At 44.5% G+C, this 22,541-nt stretch overlaps 1 protein-coding gene across 2 annotated transcripts in view; it reads right to left on the bottom strand.

Annotated features, from left to right (window-relative positions):
* Window positions 1–22,541, bottom strand: part of LOC311063164 (rho guanine nucleotide exchange factor TIAM2-like) — an 88,301-nt gene that overhangs the window by 9,572 nt on the left and 56,188 nt on the right. For both annotated transcript variants that reach the window (XM_084082424.1, XM_084082425.1), the window contains exons 9-18: window positions 20,244–20,468; window positions 17,141–17,326; window positions 15,896–16,045; window positions 10,538–10,585; window positions 8,373–8,543; window positions 7,681–7,785; window positions 7,166–7,244; window positions 6,795–6,884; window positions 5,193–5,396; window positions 3,487–3,539 (exon numbers count right to left, since the gene is read on the bottom strand). In XM_084082424.1, coding sequence (XP_083938550.1) covers window positions 3,487–3,539; window positions 5,193–5,396; window positions 6,795–6,884; window positions 7,166–7,244; window positions 7,681–7,785; window positions 8,373–8,543; window positions 10,538–10,585; window positions 15,896–16,045; window positions 17,141–17,326; window positions 20,244–20,468 — 1,311 coding nt within the window. The remainder of the gene's footprint in view (window positions 1–3,486; window positions 3,540–5,192; window positions 5,397–6,794; window positions 6,885–7,165; window positions 7,245–7,680; window positions 7,786–8,372; window positions 8,544–10,537; window positions 10,586–15,895; window positions 16,046–17,140; window positions 17,327–20,243; window positions 20,469–22,541) is intronic.

Here is a 22,541-nt window from a genome sequence, read left to right as displayed (position 1 = left end):
ACACACGTTCTGTCCACACCAAAACGAAGAGCATGAAAGCAGCCAATAGACATGTCACAATTATTACATGATCGCCTAATCGCAATTATTTGAGATAATCGCAATATTTTTTTTCATAATCGTCATAATCATGTTGAGACATGTTCATTACATTTTCAAACATTTTCTAAAATAGCGGATCTACGAGCTACAAGCTCAAAACGTGTCACATCGTGACGCGTTTTAGATCGGCTAATTTCATATTTAAGTATAAAGTTATATTCTATTTATATGAAGTATAAAAAATATTATTTATTAACACATTATTAAGTTAGTGGTCATATCTGCCCTGTGCACCCTTTGTTCACGAGGCCTAAAAGCCAAACAGAAATAGAATTTGTATTCATAACGTTCCAATGTTCAACGACAGAAACGCAATTAAATCGTTAACCGCAATGATTTGAGTGACAATTAATCGTCAAGTAAAATGTATTTCCTAATCGTGACAGCCCTATAGCAGCCAACGTTCCGCCCAGACGCAGGCACCTGTCCTGAAACAGAGATGACAGCCACTGTTCTGTCCTGTCAGGCTGAGGGAACATCATGAGTAGGCAGGTTAAATATAATCAGTGTCTTGCACCACAGGCGACCCACAGAGGAGGCAGAAAATAGCAAGGATCTCCAGCGAAACGCATGCGGAACCCATTTGTCATCATAATTCCCCCCAGTCAGACTGTAATAAAGTGCTGACATTCTTTTAGTTAGAGACCGACCCAACGACCACAGAGATTAGAAGCAGGGATTGTCACAGGGCCAGCGATAATATCTATTCAAGAACAAAGAGCATTTAGCGCTGAGACTTAAATTAACACGGAGGATTTCACTGTGTCGATAGGTAGGCAGGGTAAAGCCTAAAAATGTACATGGAACACATTATTTATTGCTCTGTTGTCCTTAAATATACACTAGTCTAAATTCAGCCTCAGCCCCTGTGTGTGTTCCTTCAAGACTGTTAACATTTATGAGCTTATCGCGTTCAGCACTGAAAAACAATCCTTTGCATGTGTGTGACTGACTGAATATAAACGGAGAGAGTGGATCCATGCGATTTAAAAGTGCCTCGGTAAATAAACTAATAATATAGTGCGGTACAATTTCCCACTGAAACACACAGAACGGCAGCATGCCAACTGCAATGTTTACACGTAAAGCCTTTGTTATGATTACACGTCCAAAAAACTAGCTTATTCAGTTGTGCGAAGATTTACACATCTTGTTGTTTTCAGGATGTGCACAAGTCTTACACTCTCACGTGCTGAACTTTGAAACGGTATCTAGCAACGGCGATACGAGAGAGAGAGAGAGAGAGAGAGAGAGAGAGAGAGAGAGAGAGAGAGAGAGAGACAGAGAGAGAGAGGGTGCTATTGTACACACACAGCCTGAAAAATGTTATTCATATTTATGTGTGGATTACATGCTGGAATATGCAACTCCCTCCGTCACCACATCATATCTTATATATACACTCTGCAATAACACACTGCTGAGCACCGAACTATGACTCTACAGACATATACAAACACCAAACCACAGGACCACAAAACAACAATCTGCGCTGAAACTCACAGTGGTGCTGTACTGGTTCTCACAAGAGACGCTATTCCAACATATGTTCATATTTATGAGCATATTATAAAGCCAAAACAACACTGGGGAAAAAAACACAGGCACTGTAATAAGATCACATCTATAAGCTTGACAGAACACCCAACTCAGCCCATAACTGGTCAGCTGAAACGCAACCAGCACAGTCAGCAAATTAAGCTAAAAAAAAACGACATAGGTGTTGCTTGCCGGGTCCGACAGGCTCAAAGGTAGGACACACAGACAACAGTCATGGTTCTGAGATCAAAGTTATTTATTACCAAGCGACCACACACTGCTTGCCATGCCTAGTATTGCCACAAGGAAATACGATAAAAGACCAGATAAGAACTGGTCATGACCACAACTCTGTCTCTCCCTCTGAATGTGAGTGAGGACCACCACACCACTAAGGCTTGATTCATACTTATAGTTGCGTGCTGGTGTTGCATGCAGTAAATAGCAGATATACAGGCGGCACGCGACTAAGTATAAATGAGGCTTCATCCTCTCAAACACCTATAGCATACGAATGGCGTGGTTGTTTAGTTTACCAGCAGCAGGGTCCCGTCAGGGGCCTGTCGACAGGCCAGACAGGAGCCCACGTCTTCCAGGAGTCCGGTTAGTCTCTCCTTCAGCGACGCGCCCGACGGGGACTCCTCCTCCAGATCCGGAAGTACTTCCTGTTGTTGTACCTCCTCTACGATCACCACCTCCCCCTGTCCTACCGCCTCTGTCTCTAATATCACCTCCTCTGATGTCTCCTCCTCTTCCTCTCCCGCTGCCGCCACCGCCGCCACCGCCGCCACCTCCTCCCCGGCGTCCTCCTCCTCCTGGGGGAGGACCCAGCACAACGTCGCCAAGGAACGCGACGAGAGGGGCAGGGAAGGGGTAGGCGACGCGGAGGACCCCTTATCTGGGGTCGGCGGTCCTCTCTGTGCCCACAGGCCACCGGAGGCCATCAGAAACAGCATCGCTGTTGTGTGTGTGTGTGTGTGTGTGCGCGCGCGCTAGCGTCTCGGGCCGTTAGCACGCGTGCTACGCAGGGACAGTCCAGGTTCTAACGCTGTGGGCTCCGGTCCAACTCATGACCTGTGTTGTCTCCGTTACTCCCTCTGTTTCTTCTTGTCTCGTCTTTCCAACAGCGAAGAAGAAGCTCCTCTGTCCGTCCGTCGATGGCTAAGCGGTTAAGACTCGCGCCTCCTCCGCACCCACACTTAACCCTTAACTCCTTTATTGTGTCTTCTCCACTCTCTCCCACTCGACTTTCTTAGCCGTCTGTCTACGTGGAATTAGAAGCGCTATTTTAAGAAAAAAATAACAAAATCATTCCTACAGGCTCGTGGACGTTCTATATGGTTACACTGGTCGCTGTTAATCCCTTTAGCTTGACCACACACACACACACAGTCTCTCTCTCTCTTCCCTACACACACTCTTGGGGGGGGGTAAGCCTGGATTAAGCAGCCTACTGGAGGATCATGTCCGCTGACAGCCACAGTATACCAATGTCTGGACTTTCCCTAAGACACCCTGGCCAACGCTCCATGCGTCTTAACCTCCATTACCTCCTGGCTACCAAACTGTGTGGAATGACCTCTGACCTCAGTCAGCACTGTGGACTCACTCCTCATTCCACCGCAGTCTGAGGTGAGGTGCAGTCTCAGACTGCACATCACCCCCTAACACTCATTCCTTATTCACATACGCTACTGTTTGTACTGTATTTAGACACACACACACACACACACACACACACACACACACACACACACACACACACACACACACACACACACACACACACACACACACACACACACACACACACACACACACACACACACACAGTCGCAATCTCACCTGTGCAGGAGGGTGTGTGATGTCAGAGGGAGGCAGGGGACTCTCCGTAAGGTCTGTGGTTGAAACACACAAAAACAACACAAACCTTTATAATAATGTAACAATAATGCTGTCTGCAACTGCATCCATAGAGCACTTGTCATCACATAGTTACAAAACATATATGCATATAACACTGTAGTACTGTAATACTGTAGTTTACACCGTATTATTATATCATTATATACCGTATATAGAAACACTATACCCTATATGTCTTTTTATGATACACATTTAATTAAAAGAAAATCTCACAATGCTACAAGAAAGAGAATACAATGGAAAAGTATACCTATACATAATAATAATCAATAATAAATCATAGCTGGTGATGGGCTGCTAGAGCCAACATAATCAAATGCCTAAACAAGAATTAAATCAATAAAGCATTCGACCCAAATTCAACCGGTATTGGTGTATTAACAACCTCCAGGCATCCCCCAGGGCCAGTGTGTCTCTGCAGGTCATTACAGTGTTCACCTCAATGTGTTCAAAGGAGCGCATTGAGCTTTTCTGCAGGCCTGGTAACTGAAGCTGACTGCTGTTTATTAATATTGATCTGGATTTAGTAAAACCACCAGCGGGCAGAGAAACTCTCTCACACACGCACAGAGAGAGAGAGAGAGAGAGAGAGAGAGAGAGAGAGAGAGAGAGAGACAGAGAGAGAGAGAGAGAGAGAGAGAGAGAGAGAGCGAGAGCGAGAGAGAGAGAGAGAGAGAGCTGTCCTTGGAACCTCGCACAGCTCAGCAGTTCTCAGACCAAACACCACAGCTCTGATTCTCATCATTGTGAATCCATGACTAACGTTTTTTATTCGTCCTACATAAATGTGGCTTGTGGCGCTGCAGAACAGGCAACACATCACAACAGATTAACAAACACAATGTAAGGCGGTCTATCTGTTCTATGTAATTATATAAACAGGCAGCTCTGTTAAGCTTATGAGGTCTTGGCGCCACCTAGTGTAATTTGCCATCTCACAAGATGAGAACGGGAGCCGTCACACATGATGGTAGAGACTAGAGCAGGGGTCTTCAACTGGGGGTCCGGGACCCCTAGGGGGTCCTCAGAGCTACTATAGGGGGTCCGCCAAATCTTTGTGTGATAGGATTTCGTTTTTTTACATTAACCACTTGAACCCTAAGTTAAAAAAATCTGAAACACAATTTTATGCAATATAGAGTAGGGGGTCCCTGCTTCATCTCTCTCTCAGCTAGGGGGTCCTTGGCCTGAAAACGTTGAACACCCCTGGGCTAGAGTTGGACAGATGATATGATAATATAAGCACATTTCTACACTTTGAAAAAAAAAGGTAAACATGTACAATCACTTCAGATCATTAAAATGTCTAAAGTTAAACGTCAACCATCCGAAATGAATACCTGAATGAATACAAATGAGTAACCTGGCAGCTAACCTGGCGTCAATAAGAAGAAGCCATTTAAAACCTAGCCAATCTACAAGCTTGTAGATCAGCTATTTTTTTTCAATATTTATCAGTGGAACCGAGTCAAACAAAATGTAATGCCTTAACTCCTGCAATTCCAAGTGCTTATCAGGGTGAGGGATTCCCAGTTGAAATATGATCATTTTTCGGGGGTCACGGCCTGGGTTGAGAACCACTGCCGTAGCCTACCAGGCGAACTAGTTAGTACTGGTATATGTACCTGTGTTCCACTCAGGTAGCTGGGTGGTTGAAGGGGGAGGTGGGGGCTGGGGACAGGGGCCATTGGGCTCCTGGGGGCTCGGCTCCTCTCTCCTCAGAACCAGCTGGAGCTTCTGGTGGTTGAAGAACGTGTGCATGAGTCCCAGGTCCAGTCCAGACACACTGGTACCGTTCAGCACCAGGATCTCATCTCCTGGTCTCAGACCTGCGTGTGAGCCACAATAGAATGAGAGTTTACTTACAAGTGGTTTAATTAGTTTTATTACACGGCTTGGTTGAATGCTCGATTCTGATTGGTCAGTCATCGGTCATTATTTCTGGATAATGACCGATGATAATGACCGGTGAGACCGACGAGGAAACTGTGTAATCAGAGACTCAGAACACCTGCTCATATCAACCTGCGCTGCTTGATTTTATGCTTTATCCAACATTGACAGCCATGTAAACAAACAACCAATGTCATTTACAACTAAACGTTGCTCTCAAGAATGTTTTTGAAAACATTTGAAGTGAGAAATAGACGATGCAATAACCGAAAAGTAATTCTATTTGATCCACTGCACTTCCTTGTTTATCGTGGCACAACAACGGGGGAATACCAAAACGCTCGCCCCAAAACATAGTTGCCCTGGGGCAAATCCGGCGGTATTACAGGCAAATCGGCAGTAAATAGAATGGGGGGCGAGTGTGTTTTGGGGCGAGTTTTTTTCCATTTCGTCATTTGTTTTTGCGAGGCGAACTTGTCCGCCCAGCCCAATACTTATGGAATACTTTCATTGCCGTAAGCAAGGAAATACTTCGTTTTGTTGTTACTTTTGGGTAAATGTATTTATGTATGTATTAAGTAGCCGTGTAATAAGCGGGATAATGCATGGGGAGGTAGTCATTATTGAAATTTAAAGCCCGACAGGGCGATTAACCACCGAGGCGAAGCCGAGGTGGTTAATCGCCCTGAAGGGCTTTAAATGCATTATCCCTTGCTTAATTTCTAATTTGATCTAATCCCATCTAGTTTAGTTTTAGTTTTGTTAACTGTTTCATTGTAACGACCATTGGTACACCAGCATCCATATTCTGGGGGGAACATTAGCCAAAAATAGAAGATCTACAAACTAACAACGCATCGCAACTTGAAGCATTGTGAGCTATTAGATCGGCTATTTTTGGTAAAGAGATTTGGTGCAGAGTAGACGGGAAAAAAGCGCTTCAAGTACAGAGTCAACTCAGGTCCGGTTTACCAAGTCTAGACAGCTTAAGTGGTCAAGTGGTTATTCATATGAAGATAAATAAAAAGAAGTCCGTACAGGCAGCTGCTGCTCCGAAAAAAAAGTTTCATGTGCAAAGGTTACCACATTTCAACCATCAAGTGGCCTTCCTCAGGTGCACATTAAAACATTTTTCGTAGCAGAAGCTGCCTGTGCTGACTTCCTTTTATTTATTTTCATATGTTCAAGTTTAGTCCTGCACAAGCGACCAAGGTGGATGTGCATAACAATGCCTGTTAAATAAGTGATTATTCATGCCTTGACTATTCAAAACTAGCATCTACAAGCTCCTGTTTCACCAGAAGCAGCCATCTTGTGTGTACTACTGTACTCACCCTCGGAGTGGGCCAGTCCCTGTGCGCTGACCTCACTGATGTACAAATGACTCTGCCCACCTCCGTCCACGTGACCCGTCACTGCAAAACCTACAGGGGTCAAAGGTTAAGTCAGGTACGGTGGGCAGTTCCTTCATTAATGTTCAACATCAAAACCAAACGGGTATATTGTATAAAATTTGAATTACACCAATCATGATATTTGTATCCCACGTTGGACCATTTTGCCTAAACCTGATGGGCATAAAGCTACGCTTTTTGGGCAGTTTTTACTTTATTTAGACAGGACGGTACAGAGACAGGAATCTTAGGACAGAGGTGGGGAAAAAAGACATGCAACACAGAGACACGCAACACGCTGACCAACTCACCGAAGTCCTGGTTGCTGTCAGGCCGAGACAGATGGAGCGTGAACACGTTGAGAGGGGACAGTTCCAACTCGTCATAGACCTGCACATAAAACACACTGTTGGTCCTCTGATATGATGAGGTGAGAGCAGTGGGCAACTCTATTCAGTATATCAGGGGTCTTCAACTTTACTTAACTACTTGAACCCTAGCATCCCTATTCTGGTGGGAACATTTGCCAAAAATAGCAGATCTATAAAGCTCACAATGCGTTAAGTCGCCGAAAATACACTGATGATAGTGATGTCAAACAAGTACAGTATGAAGCTATCCATGAAATCCATGAAAATGTTTAATCTGCAACACAATGTTATACAATATGTGGTGGGGGGTCCCTGCTTCATCTGACTCTGAGCTAAGGGGTCCTTGGTCACAAAAACATTGAAGATCCCTGCAGTACTGTATATGATAATACTAGCTAGGGGCAGTGATAAACTCTATTCAGTGTGTGTGTGTGTGGGAGGTGCAGGTTTCTTACCAGTTCTCTGACTGGGTCAGACTGCTGTGCTGTTCTGGTCTCCGTGGTTTGGCCCACATGTCTCCTCACACGCACACAGAACTGATCGGGGTCCAACTGTCTCTCCTACATACACACGCATGCACGCACACAGAGACACACAAACACAAAGACGACACACATAGATAATTACTGGGTTAGTTGAAAATTAACCCAGAAAGAATCTGTCATTTTAGATTTTAGCGTTGGCTATTCAAAAATAGCAGATCTACAAGCTCACAGCACGTCACTTCGTGCTGCGCTGAGAGCTTGTACAAATCTTGAAAGTGTTTTTTATTTTCTCTCCTGGGGTCACTGGCACAAAACATTTTCAGATGGGGGTCCGTGGCCATATATATAAATCATTTTGGGGGTCCTTGACACGAAAAAGTTTGAGAACTACTGGTTTAGAGGGCATTTGTAGATAATGGGTTGATGGGTTAAAGGAATTCTCTGCTGTCAAATCTGTGGATGTTTAGTCAATTTGTGATATTGATATTGTGTGTTGATTTTTGAAAAAAAAAATACAGGTTGAGAAAAGACCATTTTTGCTTTTTCTAATGGAATACGGTGGAGCCTTGCTGTCTGAATTCACCCTTGAATGTCATGTGTTCAACCTAAAACCAAGACAAAAACAAGCAAACAAACCCAGAGAACAATCTCAGTAGACTGACCTTACAGACCAGATGCAGCAGGTCAGATACCAGAGCGTCAGGTTTGACAGACACACCGACAACCTGTCCGTCAGGCAAGCTGACACACACCTGCTGGTGGTCCATGCTGCTGTACCACGGATGGCCTTCAGAGGGCGTCGCTACCTGCAGTTTGGATAGGGCGTCCAATCTCTGTAATAACGTGAGAGCAGGAGGACAGGAGAGGGAGGAAAAGGACAAAGACAGGAGAAATGGGAGCAAAAGAAAAGGGTGCGAGAAAGAGAGATGGGAAGAGCAAGAGAGGAAGGAGAGAGGGAAACAAATGAAGTGATAGAGAATTCATTATAATCCCCCACTACTTGATTTTATGCTCTCAACCATTGCAGGTTATTACATTATTGAAGCATTTAATAGACCAGCAGTAATAGAGTATGTGAGCAGACAACTGTTCACAACAACAACACCACGCCACATTCTACAACTAAATGCTTTCATGAGAACCAAGAGATTGTTGTAGAGCAGTGGTTTTCAATCTTTTTTTTGCGTCAAGGACTCCCAAATTGGCACATAATAGCCCACGGACCCCCATTTGAAAAGATATGCCAGGGACTCAACCATTTTGATTTCTTGGGGGTCCCAATCTACACTGCATCATCATCATTAGTGTTCATTTAACTCTGAGAGTATACAAACCCTAACGGGTCCATTTGGTTCCATTTGTACACTCTCAGAGTTACAGACACATAAGGGTCAATTTGGTTCCTAACTATTCATTTGGCTGGGGACCCCCTGGAACCCCCTCAAGGACCACTGGTGGTCCCCGGACCACTGGTTGAAAACCACTGTTGTAGAGTATACACTAGTGCTGCACAATTAATCGAAAAAAGATCGTGATCTCGATTCAGACACCTATGCAATCTCGATTTTAAATTATGGCGATTTTTTTTTCCAATATTAAACATTTTTTACATTGATTTTTTTTTTTTTTATATTTACAAGAGAATCGTGTGAGAATCGTGATCTCAATTCTTATGGAGGAAAATCGTGATTCACATTTGAGCAAGAATCGTGCAGCACTAGTATATACCCCCAGCAACAGGTCTCAGAAGGAGAGGGGAGGGGAGGGGAGGGAGAGGAGAGAAGTAGGAGGTGGGGAGTCATTGTATCCCAACAGGAAGATTAAGAATCTTGGACAAAGGAATCTCAAAAGGAACAAAGGATCTCTCAGTCGGCCCATCTTCATGCACACATGCACGCACACACACACACACACACACACACACACACACACACACACACACACACACACACACACACACACACACACACACACACACACACACACACACACACACACACACACACCCGTTTGCTCATAGTACAAGTGTCAATAGGCCAGCAGATTGCTATGACAGCTGTACCTCGGACACACACTCTGGATGAATAGAAAGACCCCATCTCCACCTCTCATCTCCGCCTCTCTCCCAAAGAGGGATTAATGCAATTTAAGTAAGGAATGGTTTAGGTTTGTGCGCACTGCATGCATAATAAGTGTGTGTGTGTGTGTGTGTGTGTGTGTGTGTGTGTGTGTGTGTGTGTGTGTGTGTGTGTGTGTGTGTGTGTGTGTGTGTGTGTGTGTGTGTGTGTGTGTGCGTGTGTGCGCGCGCTGTGTTGTCAGCTGCACATGTGGCAGAGCAAACACAGCTGATGACCCCAAAACCAATTAGTTGGTTCAGTGAGTGAGTCATTGTAACGGTCTGTCAATGAGTCAGTATGATATGTTACATAATATGACAACATCTAGCATTTTAAAGGTGCAATACGTAACGCTTTTTGTCTACCCAGGATTTGTGCTTCAGGCAGTACTACTTGTCAACCAGTAGGTGTCCTATACCCAACACCAGGGTCTAAATGTCTCAGATGTACTAGTTATATTATATGTAATATATATATATATGTGTGTGTGTGTGTGTGTGTGTGTGTGTGTGTGTGTGTGTGTGTGTGTGTGTGTGTGTGTTGGGTTATACTATTATAGCCAGGGGTGTAATGTAACAGGTGTCATCCGTGTACCGTACAGCAAAATACGGAGACAGAGATCGAACCAATAAGGGTAAATATTTACATATTCATAGTTAAATTAACACTCCGCATTTTGCCGTGTGTATTTTTAAAGGGCTTATTATTACCTCAGAGCTGCAGGCGGATGGCTGGTAAACTGACCGACCCTCAAACACCTGGAATACACAAGAGAATAAACATCATTTCATTGTAGCATATTTTCTAAAATTAACAAAGTAAAATCCTGAGTGTGTTCATTTAACTCTGAGAGTGTGTACAAATGGAACCAAATGGATTTGGTTCAATGGTTGGTTCCATGGTTTTTACTGTGTTGTAGATCATTGGTTCTCAAAGTGGGGTCCGGGGACCCCCAGGGGTCCTTGAGGGAGTTCCAGGGGGTCCCCAGCTAAATGATAGATTAGGCACCAAATGGACCCTTATGGGTCTGTAACTCTGAGAGTGTACGGGTCCATTTGGTTCCATTTGTACACTCTCAGAGTTAAATTGACATAGATTTCACAATATAAATTGCGGTCCAAGTGATAGAAATGCCATTAAATGGGGGTCTGTAGCCCTAATGCATGTCAAACTGGGGGTCCTTCAAATTAAAATGGTTGAGAATCACTGCTAGAGCCATAAAAAATCTTCTCTTATGGGGGTCCCTGGCATATCTTTTGAAATGGGGGTCCGTGGGCTAATAAGTGTCAATTTGGGGGTCCTTGACATGAAAAAGTTTGAGAACCACTGTTATAGATACAAAGTTACGGATAGCAAAGGATACAGGATACGTCATGTCATAATAACCACTCGTAAACCGTAATGAGATGTTCACAGGAACATCTCATTGGATGACAGGAAGGAGGGAACACACACGCACGCCCACACACACGCACGCACGCAGTCAGGGGAATGACTCAGGAGAAATGGTCCGACTAAAAATAAAGCCACGAGCGTCTATATTTACCCCTGATTAAAAAGCCTCACAGAGCGCAGAGACTTTGATACTAATTCGGCTCTGCTCTGAAAACCCCCCCAAAATTAGAATCATGGGTAGAAATGAAGGCTTTGGCTGGGGCTGAAATTACAGGTTGTGTGGGAGACACACCGAGAGAAGAGCCATAATCACACTGGCAGAGATGGAGACAGTCTGCGCACGCACGCACACACACACACACACACACACACACACGCGCACACGCACACACGCATGCCACCAGTAACCCAAGAGGACCTCCAGTGAGACATTGGAATAGTGTACTACGTACTGGTATACTTTGCTAGAAAAATATGATTCAATTCCGTTCTATTCTATTGTAAACATTTTAGTCCTCTGGAGCATTGGTTCTCAAAGTGGGGTCCGGGGACCCCCAGGGGTACTTGAGGGGGTTCCAGGGGGTTCCCAGCTAAATGATGGATAGGAACCAAATGGACCCTTATCTCAGAGTTAAATTAACATTGATTTTACAATATAAAGTGGGGTCCCAGAGATAGAGATGCCATTAAATGGGGTCCACAGCCTAATGCATGTCAAACTGGGGGTCCTTGAAATTAAAATGGTTGAGAATCACTGCTAGAGCCATAAAAACCTTCTCTTATGGGGGTCCCTGGCTTATCTTTTCAAATGGGGGTCCGTGGGCTAATAAGTGTCAATTTGGGGGTCCTTGACATGAAAACGTTTGAGAACCACTGGTCTGGAGGGAATTAAGTGTTATGTCCCTCTTCTAACAGAGAGAGGTATTTGCAATAATGTCTGAACTACAGTATACAACATCAACTAGTGTCCAATCTGGGACACGCTGTCTGCTTCAAATAACTTTATCGACATCGTCAACCAGTACACAGTAGCTGTCCTACCCGACCCAGGTGTCCTAGGGTCTAAATGTCTCAATGGAAGAGTATAGGGAGACCATGTACCTTCAGCCTTGGCAGATATAATAGTTACATACTGTGCCATACAGAGATTGGTTAAAATAACCTTTTATGTATGCAAATAAATCCTGGATTGTAGCTTTAAAAGTAGCTAATCAGTTTCTGAATCCCCATACTCAATATGACAGAGTGGACGAAATGTCAAAAATGTTGCAAGCTCACAACACGTCGCATCGTGACATCGTGACATGGGTGAACTATCCCTTTAAGTATACAGGGATTCATTAATTAAAATGGTTTAAAAAAACACACTTAAAGGACAGTTCTGTCTGGAAAGAAAAAGACCACAAATGTGAAATGGCGACATAAACCCCCTGCAGAGCTGGGACAAGTGATCCTAGACGAGGATGCTGCCAGTAATAATGTGTATCAGGCTGTTTACCGGACGATGTGTCCCACACACACAAAAAACACTGTGTTTGTCCCGTGTTGGTTGCTTCCAGCTTGGAACAATTTGCCCCCCCCCTACGTCTGCTGGTAAATGTGTGTTCCATACACACATTAGTCTGGCTCGCACACTGCCCCCCAGCCAGTGTTGCCAGATTATGCGAGAGAAATAAGCAACAAGGTCTTAGGGTCTATGAAAACAAGCCCAAAAGAAGCGACTGTAGGCCACACGAGCACTTTAAACCTATATGCATCGGCTATTTGAAAATAGCCGATCTACAAGCTCACAACGTGCCGCATTGCGGCGCGTTGTGAGCTTGTAGATTTGCTATTTTCAAACAAATCTTGAAGAAAACTGAAACATTTTGCGAAAACGTTTAACAGCAGAAATCTGGTACAGGGGTCCCTGGCACAAAGTATTTTCAGATGGGGGTCCGTGGACAAATACACCTTAATTTGGGGGTCCTTGACATGAAAATGTTAGAGAACCACCGGTTTCAGCAACATTAGGAAACAAGCCCAAATAATCAACTGCACTTTAGAAACAAGCCCAAAAAAACACACACCCGCAACTGCCAATAATTTACAAGCAACTTTACAGAAAAACAAGCCCAAAGTCGCTTATAATAAGCAGACATGGCAAAGCGTGCCCTCAGCACACATCCAACAAGGATTCTACTTGAGACAAAGGGACTCCTCTAGATAGAAGAACACACACACACTTACTGTAATTCAACTGTTGATACGCTCTTTTAGATCTTTAAACGGTCGGTCAAATGATTGATCTTAAAATACTGCCCTTGTGGTTTATAAAGCACTGAATTGTTTAGGGCCTAAAAAGCTGATGACTTCTTTGTTTTTGCTGGTGCCTTTTTATTGAGTTAATTTTTGTACATTTATTCTCTTATTTTTCTGTTTTAATTTAACTTCTTTCTTTTTTTATTGTATTTGATTGTCCTTTATACTGTATCTTAATAATGTGCTGTATCTTAGCTCTGTCTTAATGTCTCAATGTTTTGAGCAAAGCGCTTGCCTTGTTGAAATGTGCTATTCTATATTACAATTGCCTAGAGAGGGTAACGGTGCACATCACAAAAAACTGTGCCTTGCTCAAGGGCATGTTCATGGCACTAATAAAGAGAAACGGGGAGACCGTGGCCCATTCACTGTACATCACGTGCGCAGTACTTCTTGTAGATCTGCTATTTTTGGCTAAAGTTCTCCTCAGAAAAGGGATGCTAGGGTTCAAGAGGTTAAGGTAAAAAGAAAATTCATATCACACAAAGATTTTGGCGGACCCCCTGTAGTAACTCTGCGGACCCCCTAGGGGTCCCGGACCCCCTGTTGAAGACCCCTGCTGTAGGGCAAGGTCTTGTCTGTTTGGAGGTTGTCCGGATTTTTAAACATGTTGCACAAAAGCATAACTTTCTTTCATCCACTGTCTGTCCGAAAGGCGACATCAGTCCAACTTTTTGTGTTTTTTCGTAAATTAATGCCCTAATTGATCACACTACAGCGTCAGACAAAAGCAGAAAAAGTAGCAGATTCACAAGCTCGAAACTCGGCGCGAAGTGACGCGTTTTGAGCTTGTAGATCTGCTACTTCTGCTTTTGAATTTGGACATAATGAGGTTTCCACCCGACAGAGACGATATACAATATATACAATACAACGATGTCCCCTAGTTCAGAGTATCAACACAGAACACGTGTTGAGAGAAGAACAGAGGAGGGGTGTAGTAGTGTAGTGTACAATGTCAGGCTGTCAAAACATTGGCTGGAAAAAGAGAGAGAGGGAGAGAGACAGGGAGGAGAGAGAGAGAGGGGACATGGAGGACAAAATGCCAAGAGATTTATTGTCCTCTAGAGCAGAGAGGCAGTTAGGTCAGACTCTCAGCAAACCTAAAATAGCTCCAGTTGGTCTCTCGGACGGGGGCGGTGTTTACGGAGCAAAAGGGGGGCCCGGGGGTCCACGAGGGGTTTAGTAAGTGATGAGCAATAAAACCCACCAGGAGGCTGATGCTACTGAGCTGCACGGAACATTCCCTGATAACCGTCTCATAACTCGGAACATCTGGATTGGTACTTGGGAGGCATTTAGCGGATGTGTGTTTTTTCCAGACACGATTTGCTATTTTTTGAAATCTCACTGAAGAATTGCAAACAGTATTTTATTACCTCGGAGGCCTCGGACTCAACGGTCCACCCGCAGCGCAAATAAATGAAATTAAGTCAACGTAAACACGTGTTAATCATTTAGCTAATGCACTTATCCAGAAGTGGCTTACAGTGAGTAGTAAAACGGAGGAATACACTTCCGTTCCTAGATTAGTTCATAGTGAAGTGCAACAGCGTAGAAATGTTCTCCCCACCATGGTACTTTAAGACTGGTGTCCTATTATTTAACAAGTACATTATTGTTAAATAATTTTTGAATAGCCAATAACCGATCTACACACTTACAGATTGGTGCTTTTTTCCACTATTCGTCGTATAACAATGTTTGAGAATTAAGAGATTCTCTAACATGTGGTCAACAGTAGTAGACTGTGGTTGTACTGGGCAGCTCCCAGGTGTGAATGTGTAGTAGTGCAGTAGTGCAAAGCAAGGTGTTTGTGGATGAGAACATCTGTTTGACGTGGCTCCCTGCATTCCAAACGGTTTTAAAACACATCAGTGTCAGGAGACTTGTAAACAAGTGTTTTTACAGCTGATAACAAGGTGAGAGGCAAATGGCTAGAAGGAGGAGAGTTGATGGTGTGTGAACTTGTACACGTGTGTCTGTGTGTCTCTCTCTGTGTGTGTGTGTGTGTGTGTGTGTGTGTGTGTGTGTGTGTGTGTGTGTGTGTGTGTGTGTGTGTGTGTGTGTGCCCCTACAGAGCCCCTTCCCAGCTGCTGTGATTAACTGCTATCATAGAGGATTAGTGGGTTAAGCCATCCAGCTGAACCCACAGCTAGCCTTGTAAGGAGTTCACATGTTGGGAGCATGTGTGTGTGTGTGTGTGTGTGTGTGTGTGTGTGTGTGTGTGTGTGTGTGTGTGTGTGTGTGTGTGTGTGTGTGTGTGTGTGTGTGTGTGTGTGTGTGTGTGTGTGCGTGCGTGCGTGCGTGCGTGCGTGCGTGCGTGCGTGCGTGCGTGTGTGTGTGTGCACACATGCGTGCATGCACGTTACCTGTGATGTTGACAGACTCTTGTCCTTGCTGCGTCTCCCCAGGGTGTCCAACACCTTCAGAGAAGACAGCAGGCCTTTCTTGGTCCTCTGGTCTCCTCTGGACAGAGACTGACCTCGTCTCCTCAGTGTGCCCTCCTCACGACTGCACACCTGACCACCACAACAACAACAACACCACCAATAACGTTAGGACAGTGATAATCAACCGTTTGAATTTCAAGGACCCCCAATATGCATTAGGGACACGGACCCCCATGTGATACCATATCTATCTCTGGGACCCCAATCTAAAATCTGAGTGTGTCTGAGTGTGTTTATTTAACTGTGAGAGTGTACAAATGGAACCAAATGAAGGCCCATTTGGACCCAGAACCGAGAACCAGTGCATTAGGAAATGAAGACATCAACTCACTAATGCCATTGTTCTCTTCTTTCTTCATGTTGTGTTTTCAGCATGTTTTGATGATTGTTTTCCCCTGTGCGATTACTGTAACTACTGTAAATGCCAAATAAATAAAACTATGATAAGCTATCGGTACGCTAAAATAGTGGTTCTCAAACATTTTTATGCCAAGTACCACAAAACTTTATATGTACTTTGGCGCGGACCCCTATTTGAAAAGGTTTTGTGCCGGGAACCCCCATAAGAGAACATTTTCTGAAAATAGCCGATCTACATAGCCAATCTACGGGGCGGCAGTGGCTCAGGAGATAGAGCGGCAGCTTGGGAAACGGAAGGTTCCCAGTTCCCAGCTCCCCCAGAGTTGGTGTCGAAGTGTCCTTGAGCAAGACACTGAACCCCTAATTGCTCCCGATGAGCAGATTGGTGCCTTGCATGGTCAGTGTGTGAATGGGTGAATGTGAAGTACACTGTAAAGCGCTTTGGAGAAAAGCGCTATATAAATGCAGTCCATTTACAAGCTATTTACAATATAACTAGGACATCAGCAGTGGTTAGAGGGGGTCTCCCGACTCTTCCATTGAGAAATGTGTAAACCCTCGTGTCGAGTAGGACACCTGCTGTTGTCAATGAAGTTACACCGAGGTCCCCCAGGGCTCTTTACCAGGTCCAATCCTTTTTCCCCCTCAACACCATAATCTCTTCGTTCATAATAGCCAACAGATGTTTGCCCCGGAACAGGGACGCCAGGGTTCAAGTGGTAAAAAAAACACACGTCTAAACAAGCTATCTCTGGTTAAGACAAGAGATATTTCCCAGGGTGAATAAATAATAGTAAATAGTACCAGAGCGTGGAAGGAGGAGGCAGAGAAGACCCCCAGACGTCCCAGGGTGCTCTTGGAGGTCTTACTGGCCACGGCCAGCAGCCTCTTGGGGTTGGGCAGCTCACTGCCCTGCAGGCTGGCCTGGTAGCACCTCAGTCTGAACACGTCCACGTTCAGCTTCTCCAGGTTCTGGTCCCACTGCTGGATCTGAGGACCACACAACACAGGTTTTTCTAATTTGATGAATTGAGTACATAGCACCACAATGGAAACAAGTATTTATGTTATCCTTTTATGTCTGACTGTACCTCGTGCTGTTTACATTTAAGTATTCCATCAATCAATCGCACGCGCACACAAACACACACACACACACACACACACACACACACACACACACACACACGCGCACACACACACACACACACACACACAGACACACACAGACCACTGACAAACACACTCACATACAAACAGAGTCACGCTTCTTTACACACAATTGTACACACATCTACACACAAGCACACACTTCCCGTTCACAGACACAAACACCCCCCGTTCCCTCTCTTCAATTCTCTTATCCCTCTCTCTCTCTCTCCCTCTCCCTCTCTCTGGGTAATTGCACATGAAGCAGAGATCCAGTGTGAGAAGCTGGTTGTCTCAGAGGGTAGATTAGGGTTTTGTAATCTACACAATCGTTTAGCTTCACTTCAAACGGCTGCAGGCCTTGGGATCAGTGAGCGGCATGCGATCTCATCAAAGTGACTGGAGCCATGCGGTTAATATAGCCCCCCCCCCCCCACACACACACACACACACACACACACACACACACACACACACACTCTGGTAAGGACGGCACTATGGTCTTTGAATGGGGATAACCTACCAAGTGCCCACTGTACCTTCGAATAGCAAAAATAGGAGATCTATAAACTCACAATGCGTCACATCGTGAAAATCTGCTATTGTTTTTTTGCTTTGTTTTTACAATTTGTACAATTTTCCCCATGTAATGACGTGCCTAAAATAGGGACGCCATGCAGGTTCAAAGTGGTTCACGTTGGAGGACCAACATTGTTGGTCACTTGAGATGTTTGCTGATCTAGGATCTGAAGATTACTCTCTGCATGGTTGAGCTGGTCTCTATGGATAACAGAGTAGACATGTAGACTCAGAGACTATCTGGGGAAAACATTCTTTGTTTTTTTGTTCTTGATCTTGAGGAGGGGGGGTACTGCTGTCGACACCTCAGCATTTGTTTTATGACGTCACCCCCCCCCCCCCACCCCACCCCACACACACACAAACATCAGCTAGCAGCTCACTGTTTCCCAAACAGCGGGGTCAGGACCCACTACCCACTTTTTCAAGAGAAAAGTAAAAAAAAGTAGTAGTGAAAATAGCCGATCTACAAGCTCACAACGTGTCGCATCGCTGTGAGCTTGTAGATCTGCTATTTTCACTTGTTTGGGTCCCCAGGGAGACATCATTTTTTTCTTTTCGGGTCTCGAGCAAAAACGTTTGGGAACCACTAAGCTAACGTATCTGTGCTTCCCGTTAAAGAGTTGGTTAGACTGGGGACAGCAGTATAATAATGACCGCGTTGGACTTGAACAACACATGTGCTGGCCACGTTAAAACTGAGAGTGCTGTGTGAGAAAAGCTGGGATTTTCTCTACAGGACGGCTGCCAACAGGACTCCGTGAGGAAAACAGTTACGTAACACGTTGTTCAGTTTGTTACACTGAGCTTGGATCTGACTTCATTCATAAAGCATGTATTTTGCTGCAAACCCACTGTGTGCACGTTCCAAGTTTGAGCACACAAGGAACCTTGTGTCGCAGTTTGTATTGAGCTGACACTGAGCAGGTTATTGATTAAAGAACACATTTGTTTTTCTCAAAAGGGTCTACCCCCACATTGACACTTATTATCCCGGGAACCCCATTTGAAAAGATACGTCAGGGACCCCCTAGCAGTGATTCGCAACCATTTTAATCTCAAGGACCCACAGTTTGATATGCATTAGGCTACGGACCCCCATTTAATGGCATTTCTATCTCTGGGACCCCAATTTATATTGTACAGCAACGGTAGATTTATATCTGCACACGGTTCATACCCTATGCTAACCCTGCAGATGGCTAGGCCAGTCTTTAGTTCTTTAAGACAGAATGCACATGCTACCTCTCTATTTGTACCAACTTAAACATTATGCACACCTGACCAGCCCATGAGCAGTGGGCCTGGTCATCCTTTATATTGTTATCCTATTTGAACCACTTGCCTGTATCCTTAGTTGACCGGGCTCCCCCAAGGCTCTTTACTAGGTAAGTATTTCCCTCTACAGCGCAAATCTCTCAGCTGAAAACAGCCGATCTACAAGCTCACAACGTGTCGCAATACAAAGGGGACGCTAGGGGTTCAAGTGTATTCATTAGTGTTACCCTATCTCTTATTCTGCACTTATTCTCTACCCGTATCTGTATCTTTGTATCATCCTTACTGCAGTTCTGCGGTTATGACAACTGAATTTCCCTCAAGGTCTATCTATGTATCTACAGTAATTCCAAAAGCACAGTAAAAAGCCAACAAAATGCAACTCCAAGATGATGACGATGTCATGGAATGAACACACAATGCAGAAAGGGGCAACTAACCATTGAGCTATACACGGGGAATCAAACCCCCAACCTTGGCAGTTAATAGGACCGCAGAAGTGAAACGCTTGTAGACTAGATGTCTTTGGTTCAGCAGAAAAGGCTGTTGAGGCGCTGGTTTCCATTTCAACCGCACACACTAATTAACTAAATTGGCCAATTTGACCAAACTGCTGTGTGTTTGAATGGCTCCTTCCACAACTCTTGGGCCCTTGATCTCAACCACACATGCACGCACACACACACGCACGCACAAACACAAACACACACACCCTCCCACCACACAGCTGGCTCATCATGGCATTTCTGTTGCGCTGGTTGCTTCCTGGAAACCCAACAATCATCTCACACTCACACGCACACACACACACACACACGCACACACACACACACACACACACACACACACACACAGTCACACAGTCACACACACAGTCACACACGCAACGCACTCTCCTCACCTGGCTTTCCACAGCCTTCCTGTTCTTGTGGTCCGTGATGACAGACAGCTGGAGTTCGGCCATCTTCCTCATCTTGGCGTCCATGTCGACGCTGTGCAGGAGGACGCGGGTGTGGCTCCGCAGCAGAGACACCGTGTCCTCCTTCCCCTGGCGCCGCGCCAGCAGCGAGGAACACGCCGAGTGGATGGAGGTCACCCAGTTCTCCACGTCCGTCTGATTGGACGCCTGCAGGAGGGTGGAGAGAGTGTGTTAATTGGGGGGGGGGTAGAGGAGGACGCCTGGGAATCGGAAGGTCGTCGTGTTTGGTCCTCCGGCTCACCTAGTATATGCAGTGGTGTAAAGTAAGTAGTACATTTACTCAAGTACTGTACTTAAGTACGATTTTGAGGTACTTTTACTTTACTGGATTATTTCCAGTTGTCTGTACTTTTACTTCTACTCTGTTACATCTCAGAGGCAAATATTGTACTTTTACTCCACTACAATTATTTGAAATCTTTAGTTACTAGTTACTTTGTAGATATATGTTATCACGTTATAAAACACACATTAACCACTTTAGCCTTATTTTACATCTAGGTTATTTGAAAATAGCAGATCCACAAGCTTGTGGATTTGATATTTTCAAACTTTTTAGTACTTTTACTTTTGGTACTTTAAGTACATTTTGATACCAATACTTTTGTACTTTTACTCAAGTAAAAAAAGTAAAAGACTTTTACTTGTAACAGAGTACTTCTAATTTGCAGTATTGATACTTTTACTTAAGTAAAACATTTGAGTACTTTTTCCACCACTGAGTATTATGTGTGTCAAAGTGTCCCTAAATTATTATTATTGTTGCTTTTAATTGATGGGTTAATTACCTGATCTAGGACTCAATAATAATCAATATGAATCGCTAAAGAGGGACTCCCATTGCTGGCTTTGTTTACTCTGTCCTTCTTTTGGTGTAGGTTCAGATTATTTACAAAAAATAAATAACTCCTCTCTCCAAAGCGCTTTACAACTTGCATTACACTCACACACACATGCGTTCACAGAACGCCTGAGGCGACTATGTAAGATCCAACTTGCTCATCAGGAGCAATTAGGGGTTCAGTGCCTTGCTCAAGGACACTTTGAAACGAAGCAAGGGAGGAATCGAACCGGGAATCTTCCAATTCTAAGACCTGCCTGAGCTACTGCTGGCCATCAAATAAGAAAAACAATTACTCAGGGTGAAAGTCAGAGGAGGGTAAAGTGCAGGACAAAAGCTGCTCGACTCCAAACACACGGTCGTCACACCAACCAAACAACCACACGCACACGCACACACACACACACACACACACACACACACACACACACACACACACGCACACACACTGCAGAGCAAGTCTGAGACTCATAAGTTGCCATGGCAATGTGAAGTGTGTGATGGGGCCGGGGCCAGTATGCATGTGAAGTGATTTGTGTGTGTGTGTGTGTGTGTGTGTGTGTGTGTGTGTTAAACACACACCCACAAGACCTCAATAACCATTACAATCTGAGAATAAATAACGTCTACGTCTCTTGATCTGGTCAACTCGCCGTGTGAAGAGCTTTGTACAAACAGGACTCTATCCCTATGGTTAAATTGAAAGCGTGAGGGTCAAGCACCCTGCTGTCAGCCTACAAGAAGATACGCCATGAAACGTTCACCCTGCACTCCTTGTTATTTATTACAGGTGGCCCTGGTCAAGTACCATTTACTTTTACATTGTGACGGCTTAACTACTGCTACACTATCGGCCCTATTCTAGGCGCCGTCTTACCCATTATCCCTAAACTTCTTTGCCATTTTTTACTATTTTGAAAAACATTTTCAAGTAGTTCAAATAGCCAATCTACATCGACACATTGTGAGCTTGTAGATTTGCTATTTCAACTATTTGAAAATGATTTTCAAAATAGTAAAAAATCATCCACAACCGACACCGACAGAAAGAAGTTTAGGGATAATGGGTAAGACGGCGCCCAGAATAGGGCCGTTAGTCTCCATTCCCAAGAGGAATTACTTGGAAAAGTCACATTTTCTGTTAGTTGAAAACTGGAACGATCTGGTAACTTTGGGAGGCTGCGGTAAACAACATCATCATCCACTAACAACTTGAATTCTAGCGTCCCTATTACTGGGGGTGAACATTCGGCCAAAATATCAGATCTACAAGCTCACAATAAGTCGCAGAGTGACGTTATTTGGTGTAGATGGGAAAAAGCAGTTGTAGACACCTGAGGGAATTGCTAAATCGCTCATTCAAACGCCCAAAGTTGAAC

This window comes from Gymnoscopelus microlampas (genome assembly GCF_963454915.1).
Source record: "Gymnoscopelus microlampas genome assembly, chromosome: 16".
NCBI lineage: Eukaryota > Metazoa > Chordata > Actinopteri > Myctophiformes > Myctophidae > Gymnoscopelus > Gymnoscopelus microlampas.
Note: the sequence above shows the minus strand (reverse complement) of the source record. Positions and strands in the feature narration are given on the sequence as shown.